This window comes from Musca domestica, unplaced genomic scaffold (genome assembly GCF_030504385.1).
Source record: "Musca domestica strain aabys unplaced genomic scaffold, Musca_domestica.polishedcontigs.V.1.1 16, whole genome shotgun sequence".
NCBI lineage: Eukaryota > Metazoa > Arthropoda > Insecta > Diptera > Muscidae > Musca > Musca domestica.
Genome location: NW_026712219.1, coordinates 4,535,066 through 4,554,541, shown reverse-complemented (window position 1 = coordinate 4,554,541; position 19,476 = coordinate 4,535,066). Strand labels below are relative to the sequence as shown.

At 36.4% G+C, this 19,476-nt stretch overlaps 1 protein-coding gene across 12 annotated transcripts in view; it reads right to left on the bottom strand.

Moving 5' to 3' along the window:
• Window positions 1–4,317: 4,317 nt before the first annotated feature.
• The window catches only part of LOC101897210 (PDZ and LIM domain protein Zasp), a 368,113-nt gene continuing 352,954 nt past the window's right edge, over window positions 4,318–19,476 (bottom strand). For 8 of the 12 annotated variants that reach the window (XM_020034594.2, XM_020034597.2, XM_020034598.2 and 5 more), the window contains 4 exons: window positions 11,747–16,184; window positions 8,095–8,278; window positions 7,762–8,001; window positions 4,318–4,717 (listed from right to left, as the gene is read on the bottom strand). In XM_020034594.2, the coding sequence (XP_019890153.1) occupies window positions 4,640–4,717; window positions 7,762–8,001; window positions 8,095–8,278; window positions 11,747–16,184 (4,940 nt within the window). In that variant the 3' untranslated portion in view covers window positions 4,318–4,639. The remainder of the gene's footprint in view (window positions 4,718–7,761; window positions 8,002–8,094; window positions 8,279–11,746; window positions 16,185–19,476) is intronic. The other 4 variants (XM_020034599.2, XM_020034596.2, XM_020034602.2 and 1 more) reach the window with 4 other exon arrangements.

Below are 19,476 nucleotides of genomic sequence, written 5' to 3'. Positions count from 1 at the left end.
GCTATATTTCGAACAAATTGAGATAGAGGGCTATTTTATCAGTATGCAGGTTAAGTCGTAAATGGGTTAAGTCGGTCAAAGTCTTCGTACAACCCCCATATAAAGGCACCTCCCTTTACTCGGTATTTTGAGGATATTGGCGACATAACTCACAGGAATTGTTTTAAATTTCGTATTAAAAATATATATGAAGGTCCTCGTCTTTGTACGGTACCTCCTTATAACTGTACCTCCTAATATTCGATATTTCAATGATCTTAAAGACATATTAGACCGAAACTGTCTCATTTATAGTTTGTAATGGGTACTAAAACCCATGGCAAAAAATTACTTATGCAACCCATGTCTTTATATAGCCTCGCATATAACGATTTTCATTTAAGCGATATATTTTTTTGTGCATTTTCATGTGGAGCATATTTTACTTGTTTGTCATTTGCAAGATTACTGTAATTTAAAGATCTCTAACTATTCTTATACAGCTGTTATGAAGCTTCTTATTAAGATCTCAATTATTTCGAATGCCTTTCAAAGGCGTTTTATAGGTAGAAGAAAATTCTATGGTTTTCTTAGGAAAGAATACCTCTTCAGGTTCTTTCAAAATACCCTTCAAAAGATTTTGTAGAACGTAGATTGGAGTAAGAGACATTCATTGTTATTTTTATTCTGAATTCTTACGTAAGATAAAAAAAATATTTATCACTCATACAGCTCATTAACCTTTCTTTTGAGCTCTTTTTACTATTTTTCCACCCACCCACTTCAGCATTGATTTTTTGTCTAGCTTACAACAAGTTCTTCCGATTGAGATAAGGTGCCACTCATGTCATTGTTTCCCTAATTCTTTTCCAAAAATCTTAACCTTTCATCACCAAACCAACCAGCCTTAACCCCAAGGAAACAAGTGTTAAAATCGATTAACACCATTATGTTTTTTGGCACCGATGGAAACAACATCACACAAAAACCTCAAACTCAACTTCGAAAAAAAAGAACACTTCCTTTGGCAAACAAAAATACCGAACTAAGACATCAAAGTGAAATGTGGAGAAAAAGTATCAAATTGCAAATTCAAACCTAACGAACGCATAACAATAACCATAAGGTTTGAGTTCCTTTCTGGTTACCGCTTTTTTTCATGCCCAAAAAGTCAGAAATGAAATTGGTTAAGCATGAAATCACTTAAACGGCATAACGAAGTATTGATTTTTGTTCATCTCTTCTCGTTTTGTTTGTTCTATCCAATTTCTGCCATTCTCTGCATCATTTGGCATGAACTTCTCAGCAATACCATTTCTTTGTTGACCGCAGCAAATGACCTTTTTTAATGACTGGGAGGGAAATTTTCTTGCTCTGCGAATTTTTTGGGGCAGAACGAAAATTAAATCACCAAAATTATGGCATATAATTGTTGGGATGAAATTGAGTCCTTTTTTAAATTAAAAACATTATTAGAAAACGAGGGTTTAATCTTTGGGATTGAAATAACAATGCTATATATGTGTACTGTACACTTTGATGTGTTGAAATCGAAATGAACAAAAATTGTTATCGATCTTACCTTATTATGAATCGACAGTAGCAAACTATCGTTGGTTGATGTCTGAGTTATAAATAATAATATTAATATTGGTAAATGGTAGAATGTATAGATGGCGCCAGTTGATACGACAGCTAATAGTGCGTTCAAATACATATTTTTCGAAGCGATTAACCATGGTAATTAACATGACAAGATCTATCAGTGTCAAATTTATTGTCATTGGACATATATGAAGGTAAAAATGTGCAACAATTGGTTACTGTTGTGCATGAGTAATACCCAATGAAATACATAGAAAAATATACCTTCCATGTAATTTCAATTTTTATACCCTACACCACAACGTGTAGGTCAGGGTATTATGTCTTTGTGCATTTGTTCGTAACAGGCAGAAGGAAACGAGATAGACCCATAGTTCCTTTTGATGATCTGCATAGAATCACATTCTGAGTCGATTTATGCATGTCCGTCCGTCCGTCTGTCCGTCTGTCCATGTATTTTTGTAAACAAAGTACAGATCCCATTTATTGCCCGATCCAGATGAAATTTTGCACAGATCATTTGTTTGGTCCAAGGACGAACCCTATTGAAATTGGAAATAATCGGTCAAAATTTAGATATAGCTCCCATATATATCATCGTCCGATTTGCCTTTTATTGTGCACCAAAAGTGTAATATCAGCCCGAATTGTATGGAATTTTGCATATACACCCAAATTAGGTCTGAAAATATGTATGCCAAATTTGATCGAAATCGGTTCAGATATAGCTATAGCTCCCATATATATTGTTCATCCGATTTGTTATTTTTGTCCACCGCCGCCGTAATATGCACTCTGCAACAACAATATTTGTTGTTGTATAGTTCCCATATATATTGTTCATCCGATTTATTATATATGTTAACCATAACTGTAATATGCACTCCATACAACGATATTCAGGGAAATATATGAAATACAGCTCAGAAATATCTTTGCCAAATTTTATCAAGCTCGGTTCAGATTTGGATATAGCTCCCATATATATATATATATAATGGGCAATACAAGTCCGAATTTAAAAGGTACAAATGCTTCGGCATTTTTAGTCTTTTAACTTTAAATTGTAATTATAATCATAGCGTGTATGATTGAATTCTCCCTCTATGATACCCTACACCATTTTGCTACTAAATTAGCAAAATGGTGTAGTACAGCGTATGCAGGTCCACGTCTTAATAGAATAGAAGAGTTAAATATAAAATTACACATTGTGTGTGTAAATTGTGTTTTTGGGATAACTTAATTTTGTTCGATGTAAACGTGTGCTGGAGGTTATTAATTGTAGGAGAGGCTTTCGGCCACCATGCTCCAAGCCAAATATGTTGCAATATCAGTCAAAATCTTTTTCGAAAACAGAGACTCACCGGCTTATTGCCCAGATCCCCGCCCCCCGCCCCCTCCCCCCCTTTCGACTATCATTTGTTCGATCGTTGAAGAATGACCTTAGTGTGATGTATATTTACTTCTGAAGAGGGTATGAAAAAAAATTAAAGTTTTGTCTGTGAACGTCCTCAACAACCCATATTCGTAAGAAAAGTACAATAAAGACGTCGAATCAGTTTAACTAAACAAAAATATTTAATATTTTTATATTTTTAATGAATTAATTTATTATTATTATTAATTATGCTTACAAAAAAATTGGTATGCCGACTGTTGGAACATGCCTTGCCGACAATTGGCAAATGGTGCCGACTACTGGCAAAAAAGCATTGTTTTAATAAAACTACAAATTTATTAAATTTAATAAAAAGTTATTAAAACCTTATTTATTATTGCAAAAACTATACACAATTTCGAATCTGAATAAATTAACTTTGTAATAATTGAACATTTCAATTCAGAATTGTGAGCGATTAAAAACGCGAAAATCCTTAAAGTGCCGACTACTGGTACACTTACCCTATATTATCATTTATTGTGATTTCAATAACCCATTCTTACCGCAATACTTCAATCGGGAAATAAAACTACACCAACAATCTAGGATTTCATTCAAATTGTTTGTTTTATTAAATTTTATCAGCGCAAAAAAAAGAGAAATCGTTGAGTTTGTTTTTAAAAATTACATAATATGATTTTTTTTTTGTTGTCATTAAATATAATTGCAATTGTTTTATACATTTAATAATAATAATGATAATAATAATAATTATATAACATATAATAAATATATACTTTAAAGCAGACAAATATGGGAGAGAATTGGAGCCAAAATTAAAGAAAACAACAACAAATTTTAGTTTACAACAAACAAATCATTTGATTTGTTGTTTCTCAAATAAGGAATACAAACAAATTAAAAAAAGAAATTGTAACATCTATCAACCATAATGGCAAACTTTCAAACAAATTGAAATACAGCTGGAGAGTTAAGCGAAATGAAAAACAAAGTCACTGTTGTTTTTTTTTTTCAGATTTCAAAAGGAATTTCATGCAATGCAAGAAGGATGCATCTTGAATTCCCCGAAAATTAAATTTGTAAATTTATTTTGAAATTCAAAGACATCATAATACAATGAATACAAATATTTAGAAGAGGATCGTTTATCGTTTTCTTTGTAGGCGAGTAGGAGGGGTGATAATTTTCAATTATATTTTCGTTACAAAAAAAAGATTTTGAATAATTTTATTATTGAGAATCATAAAATGTAAGATATTTTCCCATCAAGTTTTCTGGGTGGTAGGTTGGGGTTTTTTTTATTGAGGTTTCATATAAAATAAGCTATGTTTGTTTGTTTTTTTTTTTTTAAATAATGTTCTTCACTTTCTTGTTACATATTTAAGGTTATTGTTTTCATTATGATTAACTAAACAGAAGAGAAGAAAAAATAGTGTTTGTTTTAAGTAATTATTGTTTTTCTTGTTTAATTATATTCAATGTTTTATGCATAAATGTGATCCCTGATGATAAGGTGCGTGGTTTAGTATTAAGAAAATTATAATTTTTCATTTTTTGTTTTATTTCTTTTTTTTTCTATTAGCTGAAGAAAAAAATGTCTCTCTGCATTTGATGGTGTTTGCAAATGATGCCGCCCAGGGCTATGCGACCTTAACGGGCATGATTCTTGCAGAAGGGACGACCACCCTTGTTGTAGAAGCTTTGACCTTCCAAGTTTTGTTTGCAGTACTGAAATGAAAAAAAAATAAATAAATAAAATTATTAGAAAAAGCAAAAATATGTTTTTTTTTAGCGAAATAAAAAAATGTATTCTAAATTCTCTTATCAAACATCAACTTAATATTAATAAAACCTCATCTTGGTGTCGTATCTGTGACGTAATCTATACTATGTCTAAAATGCTCAAATAAAACTTTAAAACAAACCTAAAAGATTAAATACATAACATTTGCAAAATTGCCCACTTGAAATTGTATTGGGCGCCATTTATTTGTAAGTCGAAGTTCAAATAACAAAATTTCAATTACAAACAGTTGCATTTTTAAAGTTCAATAAGCAAATGCATTGTTGTTTCCTTGCCTCATAAGAAAAAAAATAACTTTAATTGTGAGTGAGCGCTACAGTCTAATCAGAGCTAAGATTTTATCGATTTTACTCGCGAATGAAAACATTTTCCGAGTGGGTGTATTCAAAGAGTACAAGTTTTACAAGGAGTGTATTTTGCACTTTCTTGTTTTATGTAGGAGCGTTAGTGAGTACTCCTGTGTGGACAAAAAGAGTGGGAGACAAAATGTTCGTAATAGATTAGCGGTTGTTCATGATGAAATCGATAGGAAAAATTATTTTTTGCAGCAACTTCACGTCCATAGGCTTTCTGACATTTGCCTTCTTTTGCGTTGCGGGTCAAATAGCATACTTATAAATAACGCAAAATCTAAAAGATTACTCAGCATCTGCTCGATTTCGAGCGAATTTATCTCTTACTCAAAAATGATCGGTATTTACTTTGGTTTCGTTTGCTCATTTTGGAATGACATTAAATATAGAGTATTCTTGATTTCAGTTTTTATATTTTAGACCCCACCAAGTATATATATTCTCTTCAACAACATAAAATTCTATGTCGATTTAACAGTCCTGTCTGTCTGTGTATCCGTCTGTGGAAATCACTCTAGCTTTCGAAGGAAATGAGGTAGGTTGATAAAATTTTATTCAGATTTGTGTTAGGTCTGCAGGAATTTTGGTATTAAAAATTGTTCACGTTTTGGTATAGCCCCCATATAACTGTACCGAAAGGTTTCAGGGTTTTAAGGTGTTTTAGACCCAAATTTTAACCCGAATTGGGTTTAAATTGGCAGTATATGTTCCCATTATAGTAGAAGCATGCTTGCATAGAACTTTCAATATGGGTCTAAGTTTTCCTATAGTCCCCATATAACTGAGCTTCCAGATAGTCTGTATTTTCATTTGTGTCACATTTGTCACCGGAAATGTTTAAAATTTGGATTTTTAAGTTCCTAATAGCTACTACATCCGATGACAGAAAATTACTCGTACATGTCCAAGTCTTCGTATAACCCCCATATAATGATACCTTCGTATATTCGGTAGTTGGATTATTCAATTAATTATTTGATATTATTTTATCAAATTGCGTATTTTAAGTTCGTATTGGTGGTTTTGGTTTCGTATATGCACCAATATTCGGTATTTTATGATTTTATCAGAATTTTCATCAGATTTTTTTTAAAAAAAAAGGGTGCTAAAAAAAATTAGCACCCTTTTTTAGACTTTGGCTTTATTTGATGAGTATCAAAAATAAGCCATTCAAGTAAAGGCAAAAGTTAATGGTCGTCGATTCTATAATACTTTACACCATATTTGAACCGATTTTCACTAAATTCGACCTATTTAATTATTCGACATATTTACTTAAACGATCTTATACGCCCAAATCTATCCTATTACATACTCGATGCACAATCAACTCGAAATTGGTTGAATATGCATATGAGAGATATATTCGAGTGTGGAGTGGACTGCATTGAAGTCTTTAGAGAGACTTCAATGTCAAATCAGATGAAAGATGGGAGCCATATCTGACCCGATTTTCAATTTTTGTTCCGTATAACAATAAATATAATTTTTGTTCAGGTGCAAATCAAAATTTTAAACAGCTATTCCAAAAGTTTTCTTTAGGGTTAAAGGTTCAAAATTATGGTGTGTTCTGGTCTTTAATAATATTGTGGTGTTAAAATGATGGTCTATTAACATTTTCATGAAAAAAAGTAAGCAAAGGCTGTAGACGCGGGGCGACCATGTGATACCCTACAATATTATAATATGTTGATATTCAAAAGCAATAGACTTTATTTCTGACCCAAACCCTACCCCTACGTAAAATTTTTTGAGGATTGGACCATAATAGAGGATCGGATCGTAATTTTATATAAAACCCTCAACACATATTGTTTCGGTGTATAGAAAACTAAGCTTCTACGAAGCCCTAAACTCTGTATTCGTGAAAAATTCCGCGTCGATTGGATAATAATCGTGGCCTGTAGAGCAACAGCAAAATCAGGATTTTTTTTTTTTTTTCTGTTTTTGATCTTTTCAACTCCAACTATTGTGACCCTATCTCCACCTACATTTTCAATTTCGTGACGATCGAGCCGTAATTGCAACCTGCATCGTGATTACAAATTAACGGACAGACATACATAGCTAGATTGACTCAGCTCGTCGAGTTGGAAGATTCACATATGGTTTCCTATGTTGGGGACCAATATTTTACATAACCTTATAATACCCCAACACATAGTGTTGTAGGGTATAATTATCATGTGCTACATTGTTTTAAATTTTCCTCCAATATCTTTCCGATGGATTAAAATAAATTTCCAATACAACTTCTCTATCTCATGTTGCCCCATATAATATTTACTTATTCTTCTTCTTTCTCTCACAATAAATCTTTTGCAAATTAACCCCTCAGGCAACTCCCCAATTTTTTACACTCCCATTCCCATAAACCCCTTCCTTTAAATTCACATTTAAAATGTGTTCTTTGAAAAAGAAAAATTAAACATTATGACTTTCCTTTTAATCCTCTTCACAAAACGATGAGTGTGTACCCACTTAACATAATCAGTCATTGAAGCAAGCAACCCTTCGGATTTTGTGGTCGCTTAAGAGTGCCTATTTAATCTCTTAACATTACCAAAAATCCATCCATACATACATACAAACGTTAATAAATTGTGAATACTTACAGTGCAATTGAAACATTGACTATGGTAATTATGGTTCAAGGCCTCAACCCATCTATCACCGGCTTCGACGGGGAAACCGCAAGCGAAACACTTGGTGGTGAAGAGCTCATTCCAATCAGCTTCGCAGTAGGGCATGCCATCCTCAAGGAAGAATGGAGTATTGCCAAACAATTTGCCACAATGGCCACAAGAGAAGCACTCAGGATGGAAATGTTTGCCAATGGCATTCAAGCAATCGCCCTGTAGAGTGAAAGAAAGAGAGAGAGAGAGCACATGTGGATTAACATGGCAAATGACATTAATACAAAGAGGGTCGGGGTTATGGATACTTACCTTGATTTTACCACCGCACTTGCTGCAAGAGGGAGCCAAGTACTTTTCGAAACAGTATTCACAGTACAGATCACCCTTCTCTTCGACAAAGCCAATGTCCTGCAATGGACGACGGCAATTGGCATTGACACAGTGGAAGTGTTCGGGACACCAGATCTTGCCCAAAGCAGTGATGAAGGGACCTCTGTTGGAATGGAAATAAAATTATTAGATAAGTTTTTAATAATTTAAAATAAAGCGTATTAACAAATAACAACAACAAAGAAACACACTTACGAAGTAATTTCATTATTGCACTGACAACATATGGGCCTCTTACCCTCCTTGAGCAACTGACTTACAACCTGTTCATTTTCCGGCGACATGGGTTTATTCGGATCGGTGCCCTCTTTGCCCAGGGCCTTGACATTAATGCTAAAAACTGGACCATCCTTGTTGGCCTTTTCGCTCTGACCATTTGACTCGATGTACGAACGACGATCCATGGCATGACTGGCACGACGATTTGAACGTTCATTGTTGCGATATATCACAGTTTCCGAGGGTGGTAGATTGCCACCCGCTTGTGCGTTAGTGGTTTCGACATTTGCCCGTACGGCCAGGGGAGAGGTGGGCTTAAATTTATTATCACATATATCCAGAACTTTGCCCATGGGATGATTGGCGTTCAGCTCCTGCGTATAAACACCCTTGGCATTGAAGCCTGGTGCCTCTTGATGTAGATTGGGGTTTTTCAATTCCACATTTTGTTGAACTGCTATGACAGGTTTCAGGGCAGCCGGTTCAATGGGATTTATATCCTTAAAATCATCCAAATCCAAACGTTTGCGTACCACCATGGGACTACGTGAAAGATTTGAGCTGCTGTTGCTGCGCAAACTCAAAGAGCTTCCACTTTGGGGTGAGGGTCCACCATTTGCCAGGCGAGCTTCCAGCATATTGGAAATCACTTTTCCTGCCTCGGCCATAAAATTGTTCATTTGATTGTCCATGTTTATTTTGCTGAGCGAAGCATTTAGCATTGCTGTGGGATCTTCACTGGACACTGGCGACAATGACGATGACGGTGGTGGTGGCGGTGGTAAGTCAGCTTGCTGCTTCAAGGAGACAGAGTTAACTGCGACGGGAACAGCATTAGCGGAAAAAGCATTTATTTTAGGGTTAGCATTGGATTTGCGAGGCAAGGTATCACTAAACAGTTGCGGTTTAGTTATGGACTCTGTTGGGGCGGACGGGGAGGAAAAATCCACAAAGAAAAACAAAACAATATAACGAGACAAAGATTAGTAGGAACAGAAACAAAGAAAACAAAAATGTCATGCTTTTGAGAATAACAACTCGAAAAGTCATCGGAATTGGACAACTTTGAGCATATAAAAACTATATATAGTGGATAAAAATATACACATGTTTTGTATGGGCTTTCTGGGCCCATTGGGCTTAATGACGTCCCACAGTACAAAAAAAAAAAATAAATAAATAAAATAAAAAATAAATAAAATATAAAAATAAACATAATGAAATTTAAAAATATTTCTGTTATACAGAATTGAGCATGGTCGCCCTGACCATCAATGTAACACAGCATACCAAAATTTTTTTTCACAGAATGACTTCTGAAAAATATTTTTGCTACTAAAATTTTAATCGTAGGCATTAACATAACATCACTATGAGAACGTCACATGGTAGAAAAATACAGGTAGATGCATCAACGCTTGGGAACATTGATATGTCAAAAAATTTTTAATTTTTTGCAATTTTTTTTTTTAGATTCTTATAAGTTTTCTTATACGACGCTAATCGGAGGTTGTTATGATATGCATTTTTCAAGAATTTGTACAAATTTAAATAACTTTTCATTCAACATTTTCAATTACAAAATTGGTTTGACAGTTCATTGTCCCAGCAGCTGTGTCGACGCGTCTACTTGTATTCTTCAGAAATTCCTCAGAAATATACCACCACGATGGGTATACGTTTTCGATTTATTTCGGTTAATCGATTTTTGGTATTGAAAAGACTGAAAGTTGATTTTGATTTCCCTAAAGAGGACATTTAGTAATGAATTTTTGGTTTTGCGATTACCCAAATATTTATTTTTCACTGTTTTGAAGAAATCCGAAAATTGAGTGTAACCCGACTGGAGAAGAACGCAGGACTGAAAATTCTGACCTTCGGTATTGTCAAAGTATTACTAAGAAGAAATGTTCGCAATCGAATATTTTAATCGGTTTTCAATTTGTTTGTCATAGACGTTTAAACGCTATTGAGTTTACCTTGTTAGCCTAGAAGTATGCAACAATAAACATTTTTTACTTTTAATTTGTTATCTAAAACACACTATATTCCCAATATATATCCTTATCCGAACAAATTAAAAAAAAGATGGATTTTTGAATCGTAATCGATTTTTAGTATAGAATTTTCAATTTTGCGATTATTCCGATTTCTAATTTTCACTACCGCCAAAAAGTATACTATGACCAATGTTTTAGGTTTTAATTAATAAACGTTTCAAAATATTCAACGAGAAAGTCGATTAGATAGTCAGCGGACAAAACGACAAATCATAAAATCGAAATTAATCGAAAATCGAATATTGAGTGGAACCCAACTGCAGAGAAGCGTAGGACAGAAATTCGAGTTTGTTTTGTTGAAATTAAAATTTGACCTTGGGTATCGTCAAAATATAACTAAAACTAAATATTGTTTGTAATCGAATTTTCCCAATCGGTTTTCGATTTGTTTGTTATAGACTTTTGAACGACTTTAAATTTTCCTCGAGAGCCAAAAAAAGCCAAATATATTTCTAATGTCCTTCTCTTTCATAACAATTACCAAGAAGTAAATAAAAATCAATCTTACAATCCGTTGACTGGCAATACAATTGAAGAATTAAAAATTGACTTAATTGAGTTGGGAAGTTAAAAACGAAAATCGATTTTTAGTTAAATCGAAAAATTCTATTTACATTGAGGCTAAGCGTCAACTTGTCTCATGTGTCAACGTATCTCATGCTTCTGCTTTGAGAAGAATTTATATGTCTTTTTTACAAATATTCGAAAATGTGTTCGATTTTCGATTTTTCAATAACAAAATTTTCGTCGACCATATTTTCTCTCGTAAGCCAAAAAGTATGCAATTGATAATTGTTCTATTTTTTGAGATTTTTTCCATCAAAAATCCATATTAAAATAAGCTACCAAAAATATTTATTTTACAGATCATAATAATTTTTCTAATAAAAATTTATAATCGAATTTTAAAATGGGAAGAACAAATCAATAATTGCAACTTTTAAATTTTTTTGTCAAAAATTCGCTGTTTCTCTGCAATTCCATTCTGAATAGATATGACAAGTACCTTTGTTGAACTGAGAAAACAGAGCTATCCAAACTATCCGGTGTTTTTCATAAAAAAACATATAGCTCTGATCCTGAGGTAAAAACAATATTATATCACATGGATATTTCAAACCCTTAACTAATATACACACACATGCAAATCACAACGGATAACCAAATACAAAAAAAAAAAAAAACACACACACACAACAACAAATCATGCATATGAACGCTGAGAACAAGAACAAAGAAATTTCCAAAGGAATATCTGGAAATTTCCTTAATTTGCCGCTTCATTTCCTGACCTGATTTGGGTGCTGCAGCTATGACACAATGGTACACGGACACCAGCGGCCACAGGCTTATTCATAATACCACGTCCACGTTTGGGAGCCGAGGTGGCACCATAGGCACCGCCCTTGGGAGCAAGACCACCTGCAGAATCATTAGAACCACCGACATTAGAAGATGGAGTTGATAAATTTGTGGAAGCTGAAGCGGCTGCAGTTGGTGCTGGAGCTGGTGCTGGCGCTTGTTTTGGTGCAGATTGCATTTGCTGCTGTGGTTGCTGTCGCTGTGACTGCTGCTGTTGCTGTTGTTGGCTACTGGCTGCATTATTAGAAGCGTTGCCAGAACCTAAAGAAGCATTCGGCCGATAGGCGGCGCCATTACTAACATTGTTATTTAATTGCATTGTTTGTTGTTTGCAGCACGTATGACCGGGGCGACAGAATGTACCCGTAACGGGACAGACACCGAGTGGTGCCGATGCCGATGCTGCTGTTGTTGCAGTTGTTGATGTAGCATTTTGGTTAGTACCAGCTGTGATCGATTTATAAGCTTGATTATTAGTTAAAGTGGTGGCAGAAGCTTTGGTTAGACTAGAGCTAACGGTGTTTACTTGTTGTTGTTGTTGTGAAGATGATACTGACGAGTATGTAGTTAATGATTTCTGTTGTTGTTGTTGCTGTTGCAATTGATGATGCTGTTGCTGCTGCTGTTGTGTGGAAACCATAGATGATCCACAAACAGAAGACAATTTTTGCTCTTGTTGATAGCTTGACGACGTGTTAGCCAATGACCGACAAGCGGCTCCAGAAACAACATAGCTCGGGGCTTGAGGTTCATCGTGAGGAGGTAAAATTGGTTTTGTAGGGAATTTGGCGACCATCGCCGGTTCGGGGCTATCCAATTCGGGAAATTTAGTTTCGGTGAGGGTGGCGGCCCGAGCACTAATTGCCTGCGATTGTGGGGTCAAGTTGGTAATTTCCTGTTCCAGGCCCGATAGGCGGCGAGCTTGATTGGCCACAAAACCCTTGCCGTATGATTGCCTACGCTCTGTAGACGCGGTCTGGGAACCAGTACGTATCTCCACAGTCTTGGCCGATGAGGTGTGTTCATACTCCTCGGTCACCTTGCGGCGACGTTCGATCTGAGTATTACCCACCTGGGTTGTGGTCTGAGACTGCATTTGGCTTTGTTGTTGTTCGGCCATACGGGACGATTGTTCCCTCCTTTGAACACTCAAATTGCCGACTTGGTATTCTTCCCTCTTCTCCGGTTGGTGCGAGTAACTCTGCATACCCGATTGCGACGATGTCTCCGTGTGCGACAACATTCTCTCCTGCTTCTGAGCTTGTTGGGCGCCCAAATAGCTTTGACCAGTGGTGATGGATCCGGCTTGCAAGACACGAGGACTCAAGCTGGACACCTCATTCTCCTTAAGGCGTGGAGCCCGAATGGCAGCCAAGGGATTTGGTGGTGGTCCAGGTGCTGGCGAACGGGCGCGATCTGGAAATGGAGAGGCTGAACGAGCATCATAGGCACGGGCATGAGTAGCTGGACATTCGTCAAAGCAGAGTTTTTCGGGAGTTTGATAAGCCGGTACAATGGGGGCTGGTCTGGAGGGAGTATAAGGCCGCGATGGTGGCTGAGAATGATCCCTTACCACGTGCTCGTCGAGCGATTGGAAAGCCATAGTTACTGGGCCGGAGCGATCTTCAATGATAATGGGAACCGCGGTAGGTTTATTTTGCTGTCTAGCATTGGAGGTATGGGTAGAAGCAGAAGCGGTTTGGTGTTGTTGTTGTTGCTGCTGTTGCCTTTGTTCACTGTGGGTACTGGTGATGTTTGAACTATAGGCACTAGCATGGGCGGAGGATTGCTGTTGTGCGGTACTTGAGCGTGTCGACATTTGGGCCACGGGCTTGTGTACAGTGTTTTCGTTCGACTGGCCATTGGTGGAGGTGGGTGTTTTGGGGGTGTCGACAAAGGCCAGCGGTACATTCTCCCGCAACTCATGCGGCTCGGGAGTACGTACCGGACTCTGTGACGGCAGCACTGTCCAATTGCGCTGGTATTTGGGTATGTTTTCGGGACGGTGGAGGCCCGACGATGTTTTCTGTTTTAAGTGGCTGAGTGGAGATGGTGGTGGGAAAATGACCTCGGAGTGTTCGAGTTCTTCGGCGGTCTCTTCGATTATTTCCCTGGCTTCTAGTTTTGTGGAGGTGGTCCCAACATTTTCATAAGCCGTATACGAGGATGTGGTAGCTTGTGTTAGGTTCGAGGCATATGAGGAGGATTGCTGTTGTTTCTGTACAAGTTGTTGTTGTTGGACTGCGGAAGAGGTGTTAGAGGAAGAAGAGCTAGCTTTGGTAGAGGAATATAATGAGGATTCTTCACGTGTAGTATTAGTCTGTTGTTGTTGTTGCTGTTGTTGTGAGGTAGTTACTGTGTTTGTTTGTTGCTGTTGTTGTTGCTGTAAGAGCTCTTGCTCTTTTTGTGAGAAATAGCTACGTCTTTTCTGATAACGATCTTGGGCATCACAAAACTTTTGATAGTCAACATCACTCTCAGCCTTGGTATAGGAAATCGATGTGCGAGGTGTGGCCGGAGTTGAGGTAGAGGACAGAGGTTGTTTGGATGGTTGGAATGCTTGCATGGCCGCAAATGCTGACGTCGAAGATTTGCGTTTGTCGGTTGTGAAATATTCAGGCTTGTCTATTGACTGCTTGCGAATACCCAGTTCTTCTTCTCTGTCCAGAACCTGAAACTCAAACTTCTTTTTCTCCTTTTCCTTTTGTTCCTCCTCGAAACGGTGAGTGGCATTCTCGGGATCCAGAGGAGTGTAGGGGCGATCCGGTGCCGTGCGCAAAGCATCTGACATTGTGAGAACGCCCGTTGGCGTCGGCAAATCCAAGATGTGTATGGGCACATCACGATCGAAGTGACCTTCGAATGGCCGATCTGGAGCTACGGTAAGAGCACTTAAAAATGGTGATTTCGGACGATAATCTTCGCGAACATAGGGTTTAATTTCGATAGGTGGGGGCATATAAGGTACGGTCTCTTCTGGCAGAGGTACACCCTCAGAGGCGGGGGGAGCAAATTTCAATTCGAAAGGTGGCGCAATGGTCATGGCCTTGGTCAAGGTGGGAGTATCCCATATGGAATTAATAGATACAGGTTCGGGTTCAGGCTCTGGAGAGAGAGGTCTTTCATAAGGTTCGGGTTTGGGTTCAGATGTTGTCTCTTCAGCCAATACCTTAGAGATTTCTTCTTCAGGTTCAGGTTCGGGTTCGGGCTCAACCTGACAAGTACAATCGTCACAGGGCTTGGGGCACAAACAGTCAACCATGTGGAAGGGAGTTTCGGGAGCTGTGGTTAGTACAGCCACCATTGGATTGATCCATTCTTTGGGAGTAGGATTGGGAATTTTTGTTGGAGGTATAGGCTTGACGGGGGCAATTTCGAATTTGATTTCTGGAGTGGGTTGGAAAATACGCTGACTTTCTAAAATGTGAGAGCGGTCTTCTACAACTAAACCTTTGTCTTCCTCTTCCTGGTCGGCCTCAGCCTCGTGACCATTGTCGTCTTTGGAAATTTCGGGAAGATCATCAGGTTCTTGTGTTTGGGTTTGAGTTTGGTGTTGGGTTTCATCATCATCATCATTACCTTGTTGAGTGGGTGTGTCCACAACCTTTACTTCGGGTTCATCCTGGAATACAACACGTCTGGGACCCTGAGAACTTGTTGGTTGTGGCACCGGACTGGGTGTTACTTCTCTGACCATGTCGACCAGTTTATATGTGCTGAGCGAGGGTACCAATGTTTCAACACATTCTTGGGCACTTCTGCGTCCGGATATGTATTCGGACGAGCTCAGTTGCAAATGATCATGACTCTGCTGCATTGATGCAACTTCCATGTCCATGTGGTAGTCGAATTCGGAACCGGATTGTTCATAGAGCTGTTGCATTTGATAGGCTTGGGCCTGAGCAGCATACATGCGCTGATAGTCATCGGAGGTGGTGGTCGTGGCTGTAGTGCTGGTTGAAGTATAGGAATCCGAACCCGATTCACATTCCGTTGATTGTACACCAGCCGTGAGTTGAGGTGCAGAACGACTTTGCCATTGCGATTGGCTTTGTTGCTGTTGCTGCTGCTGTTGCTTAGCTTGTGCTTGAGCTTGAGCTTGAGCCTGTTGTTGTTGCTGCTGCTGCGATACTCGCCTCTCCCCAGTCTCAGGTGGAGGCGGATTCTCTATGGGTTTCACCTCAACATGTTGAGTTTCGGGTGGGGCTATATAAAGTGGTGCAGCGGTGGGAGTACGATGATCATCCTGCTGCGGCGGCCAACAGAAATTCGAACGCACCTGGCGATTTGCCCTCTCCACTTCGAAATCTTCTTCGAAATATGACGTCTCAGCATATTGCGGTTGCAAGACTTCCTCTGCGGCTTCTTCTGAACAAAAGCCCAACCATCACAACCAACGTCATGGAAGGCGGGAGTATGGAGGGAGGTATATTGGAATGTTGATTTGCAGCATTTTCAAATTGATGTGATTGTTTGTTTTTGTTTTATTTTATTTTTTTTTTTTTCAATTTAACAATTACAACAACAGTTTGGAAGATGATAACGACGAGATGAATGATGTTGATGAGGATGTTGACAATGATGGGATGGTAATGGAATTGTTTGCGTGGTTTTGTGTTTTTGGTTAAATATTTGTTGGTTAGTGATTAAATTTTCTCCAATTGTGTAGGGAGATTGCATTTTATTGAACAACAAATTGTTTGCATTGTGTGTATTGGTGTGTGAATGTGGATGTATTTTTTAGGAGAAAGAGAAAATAAATAAAAAATGTTTTCATGTTAGACTTGTTGCAAGGCAGCGGTGCTGATATTTTTTATATCTATATACAGCTAGAAGCGTTTAGTGTATTTAGACGTTAATCAACAGTGTATACTGAGGGTGGTGTGTATAACAATTTTATTTGGAACACAAATGGACCCTTTTTAATGGTGGGGTTTTCTTTGATGAATGATTGATTTTGAAAATGTTTATTTTTTGCTACATAAATTGATTTGTTGGCGGTCTAGGAAAAAGTGGCTATAACCAAGAATGTATAGAAAATAAGATATAATATGACTATTAAATATACAATCGAGCATTTGCCAGAAGTTCTGCGCTTGTATAACAGTTAAGTGAAACTGTTATACTATAGATTTCCTGAGAAAACAAGTATTTTGAATGATCATAAAGTGTAAGGGCAAAACAACAATCTTTTTTAAAAAGAATAGCAGTAGTATAACAGTTTTATAAAAACTGTTATACATTGTAGTTTGTGCCCAAATGGCGTAATTTGAACTAAATAGGAACATGATATGCAAAAAATATGTACAACAGTTAAAATAAACTGTTATACTAGGCAAAATGTATTGAATTCGAACAATTTTAATTTTTGCTAAACTATTATACGCGTTTAGATATGCAGTGGCTTTCGTCAATTAAAATGTTTTTTGCTACATACATTTCTTTGTTTGTCTTGGAAAAAGTAATTATTAAAGATATTTTAAATACGTAATGCACACATTTATTCACAATAAAAACAAATCCTTCGCCGAAGTTGTGAGAGTGAATAACAGTTAAACGAAACTGTTATAATTTAACCTACCTGAGAAAACGGGTCTTTTGAGTGCTTAAAATACATTAGATCATCAAATCACTCAAAATATAGCGATAGTATAACAGTTTTGTGAAACTGTTATGCGCTGTAGTTTATGACGCAACTGTTATAACTTAAACTCCCTGAGAAAACATGTATATTGAACATGCCAAACTGTTATATACTGAATTTTATGGTGAAACTTAAAAATGTCAAATACTTCCCCTAAAAACTAACATGGTGAGCGAAACATTACAAGTATAACCGTTTAATGAAACTGTTATACTGGATCAAAAGTATATAATTTTTTAAAATTTTAATGGTTTTGCAAAAATAAATGACATTTGAATGCATCAAAGCATTTCTAAACCATTATACTTTGAATATTTGAACATTTCCAGTTGATCTGAATGATTTCAATTTATATTCAATCGATTGATTTAAAACATGCAAAAACATATTGAATATAACAAAACAAACGATAACAACAAATACACACAGACACAGAAAAGAAACGCAAACAATTTTTGTGGTTATAAAGTTAATGAAAATATATAACAAATCTTTTAATATCATTTGGGTTAGGTGTAATTTTCAAAAAGATAGGTATAGAGAAAAAACTGGTAATTCCACTGACACTTGCCATTTTGAAGTGCTTATTATTTGAAATTACCGACAATTCGAATTAATTTTGTTTTGTTAAAGAAAGAAATTTTGAAACGTAACCAAAGAAATATATAGACATGTTTATACAAACTATTTATGTTTGAAAAAAAGTTAAAAAAACCAACAATTCTATTTGAATTGTATTTCAACATTTGTTAACTATTTATTTTGTAATTGTATTTCCTTTATACTGTATATAACCACACAAAAATTGTTTTTGTTTTTCTTTTCATATTTGTGTAACTCATTGATTGTCCTTTCATCCACCAAAAGAAGGAACTGCTGCTGGCTGATACACTGTGACATATTTATATCCTTTTTACATGCTTGACTTGTGCGGTGGTTATCAACATGCACGAGAGGATCTTGTTGGGATTTATTTTTGCTTTGTTTGTTTTGTTATACAATTTGGACTGGATGAGTAGGTATCTTGGTGACAGTTTTTGGTTATACAAAATATTTGTTCTAGTATTGATAGTAACCTAAAAAAATTAAAGTGAATTTTGTTTTTGTTATTCTTAGTTGTTTCGAACAAATATTTTAATTTATCTTTAAGGGGTTGAGTAATGAAGAGTGTTAAAGTGAAAAGCAGGGAAGAGAATAACAGTTGGCAAGCAAATGTTAAGAGTATTTTATATTTAAGAGAAGGAAATTGGAGGGGGACATTTTATGGGTCAAAATATATATTGCAGTGTATATGTCGGGTCTTATAAATTCTAAAGCCAAGATATGTATATAAATATATATTTTTTTTATTTTTCCAGCACCCCATGATTCTTCTCATCTAAAGAAGGGGTGATACTCATAGTGCCATAAAATGGAATTAGTGCCGGAATTTCTGAAACCTGCTCATCTCAATATTTTTCACTTACTATACAGTATAAAACCGTTCCGAATTTTTTGAAAATTTTCAAATCGAAATGGATGTTTTTTTTTCGTTGGACAAATTGAGGTTGTTCAAAGTCCCACTAAAACTTTATATTAATTTTTAAAAACTTAATAATATGTTATATTTTCTTACTAAATCTTTTTTTTCATTCTTTTCTGTCTTTAGTACCAATGTCAGCTTTTTCAATATCTGAATTATATCCTACACCACAAGGTGGTCAGGGTATTATGTATTTGTGCATTTGTTTGTAACAGGCAAAAGGAAACGAGATAGACCCATAGTTCCTTTTGATGATCTGCAGAGAATCAAATTCTGAGTCGATTTATGCATATCCGTCCGTCCGTCTGTCTGTCCGTCTGTCCATGTATTTTTTTAAACAAAGTACAGTTCGCATTTATTGCTCCATCCAAATGAAATTTTGCACAGATCATTTGTTTGGCTCAAGGACGAACCCTATTGAAATTGGAGATAATCGGTCAAAATGTAGATATAGCTCCAATATATATCTTCGTCCGATTTCCCTTTTATTGTGC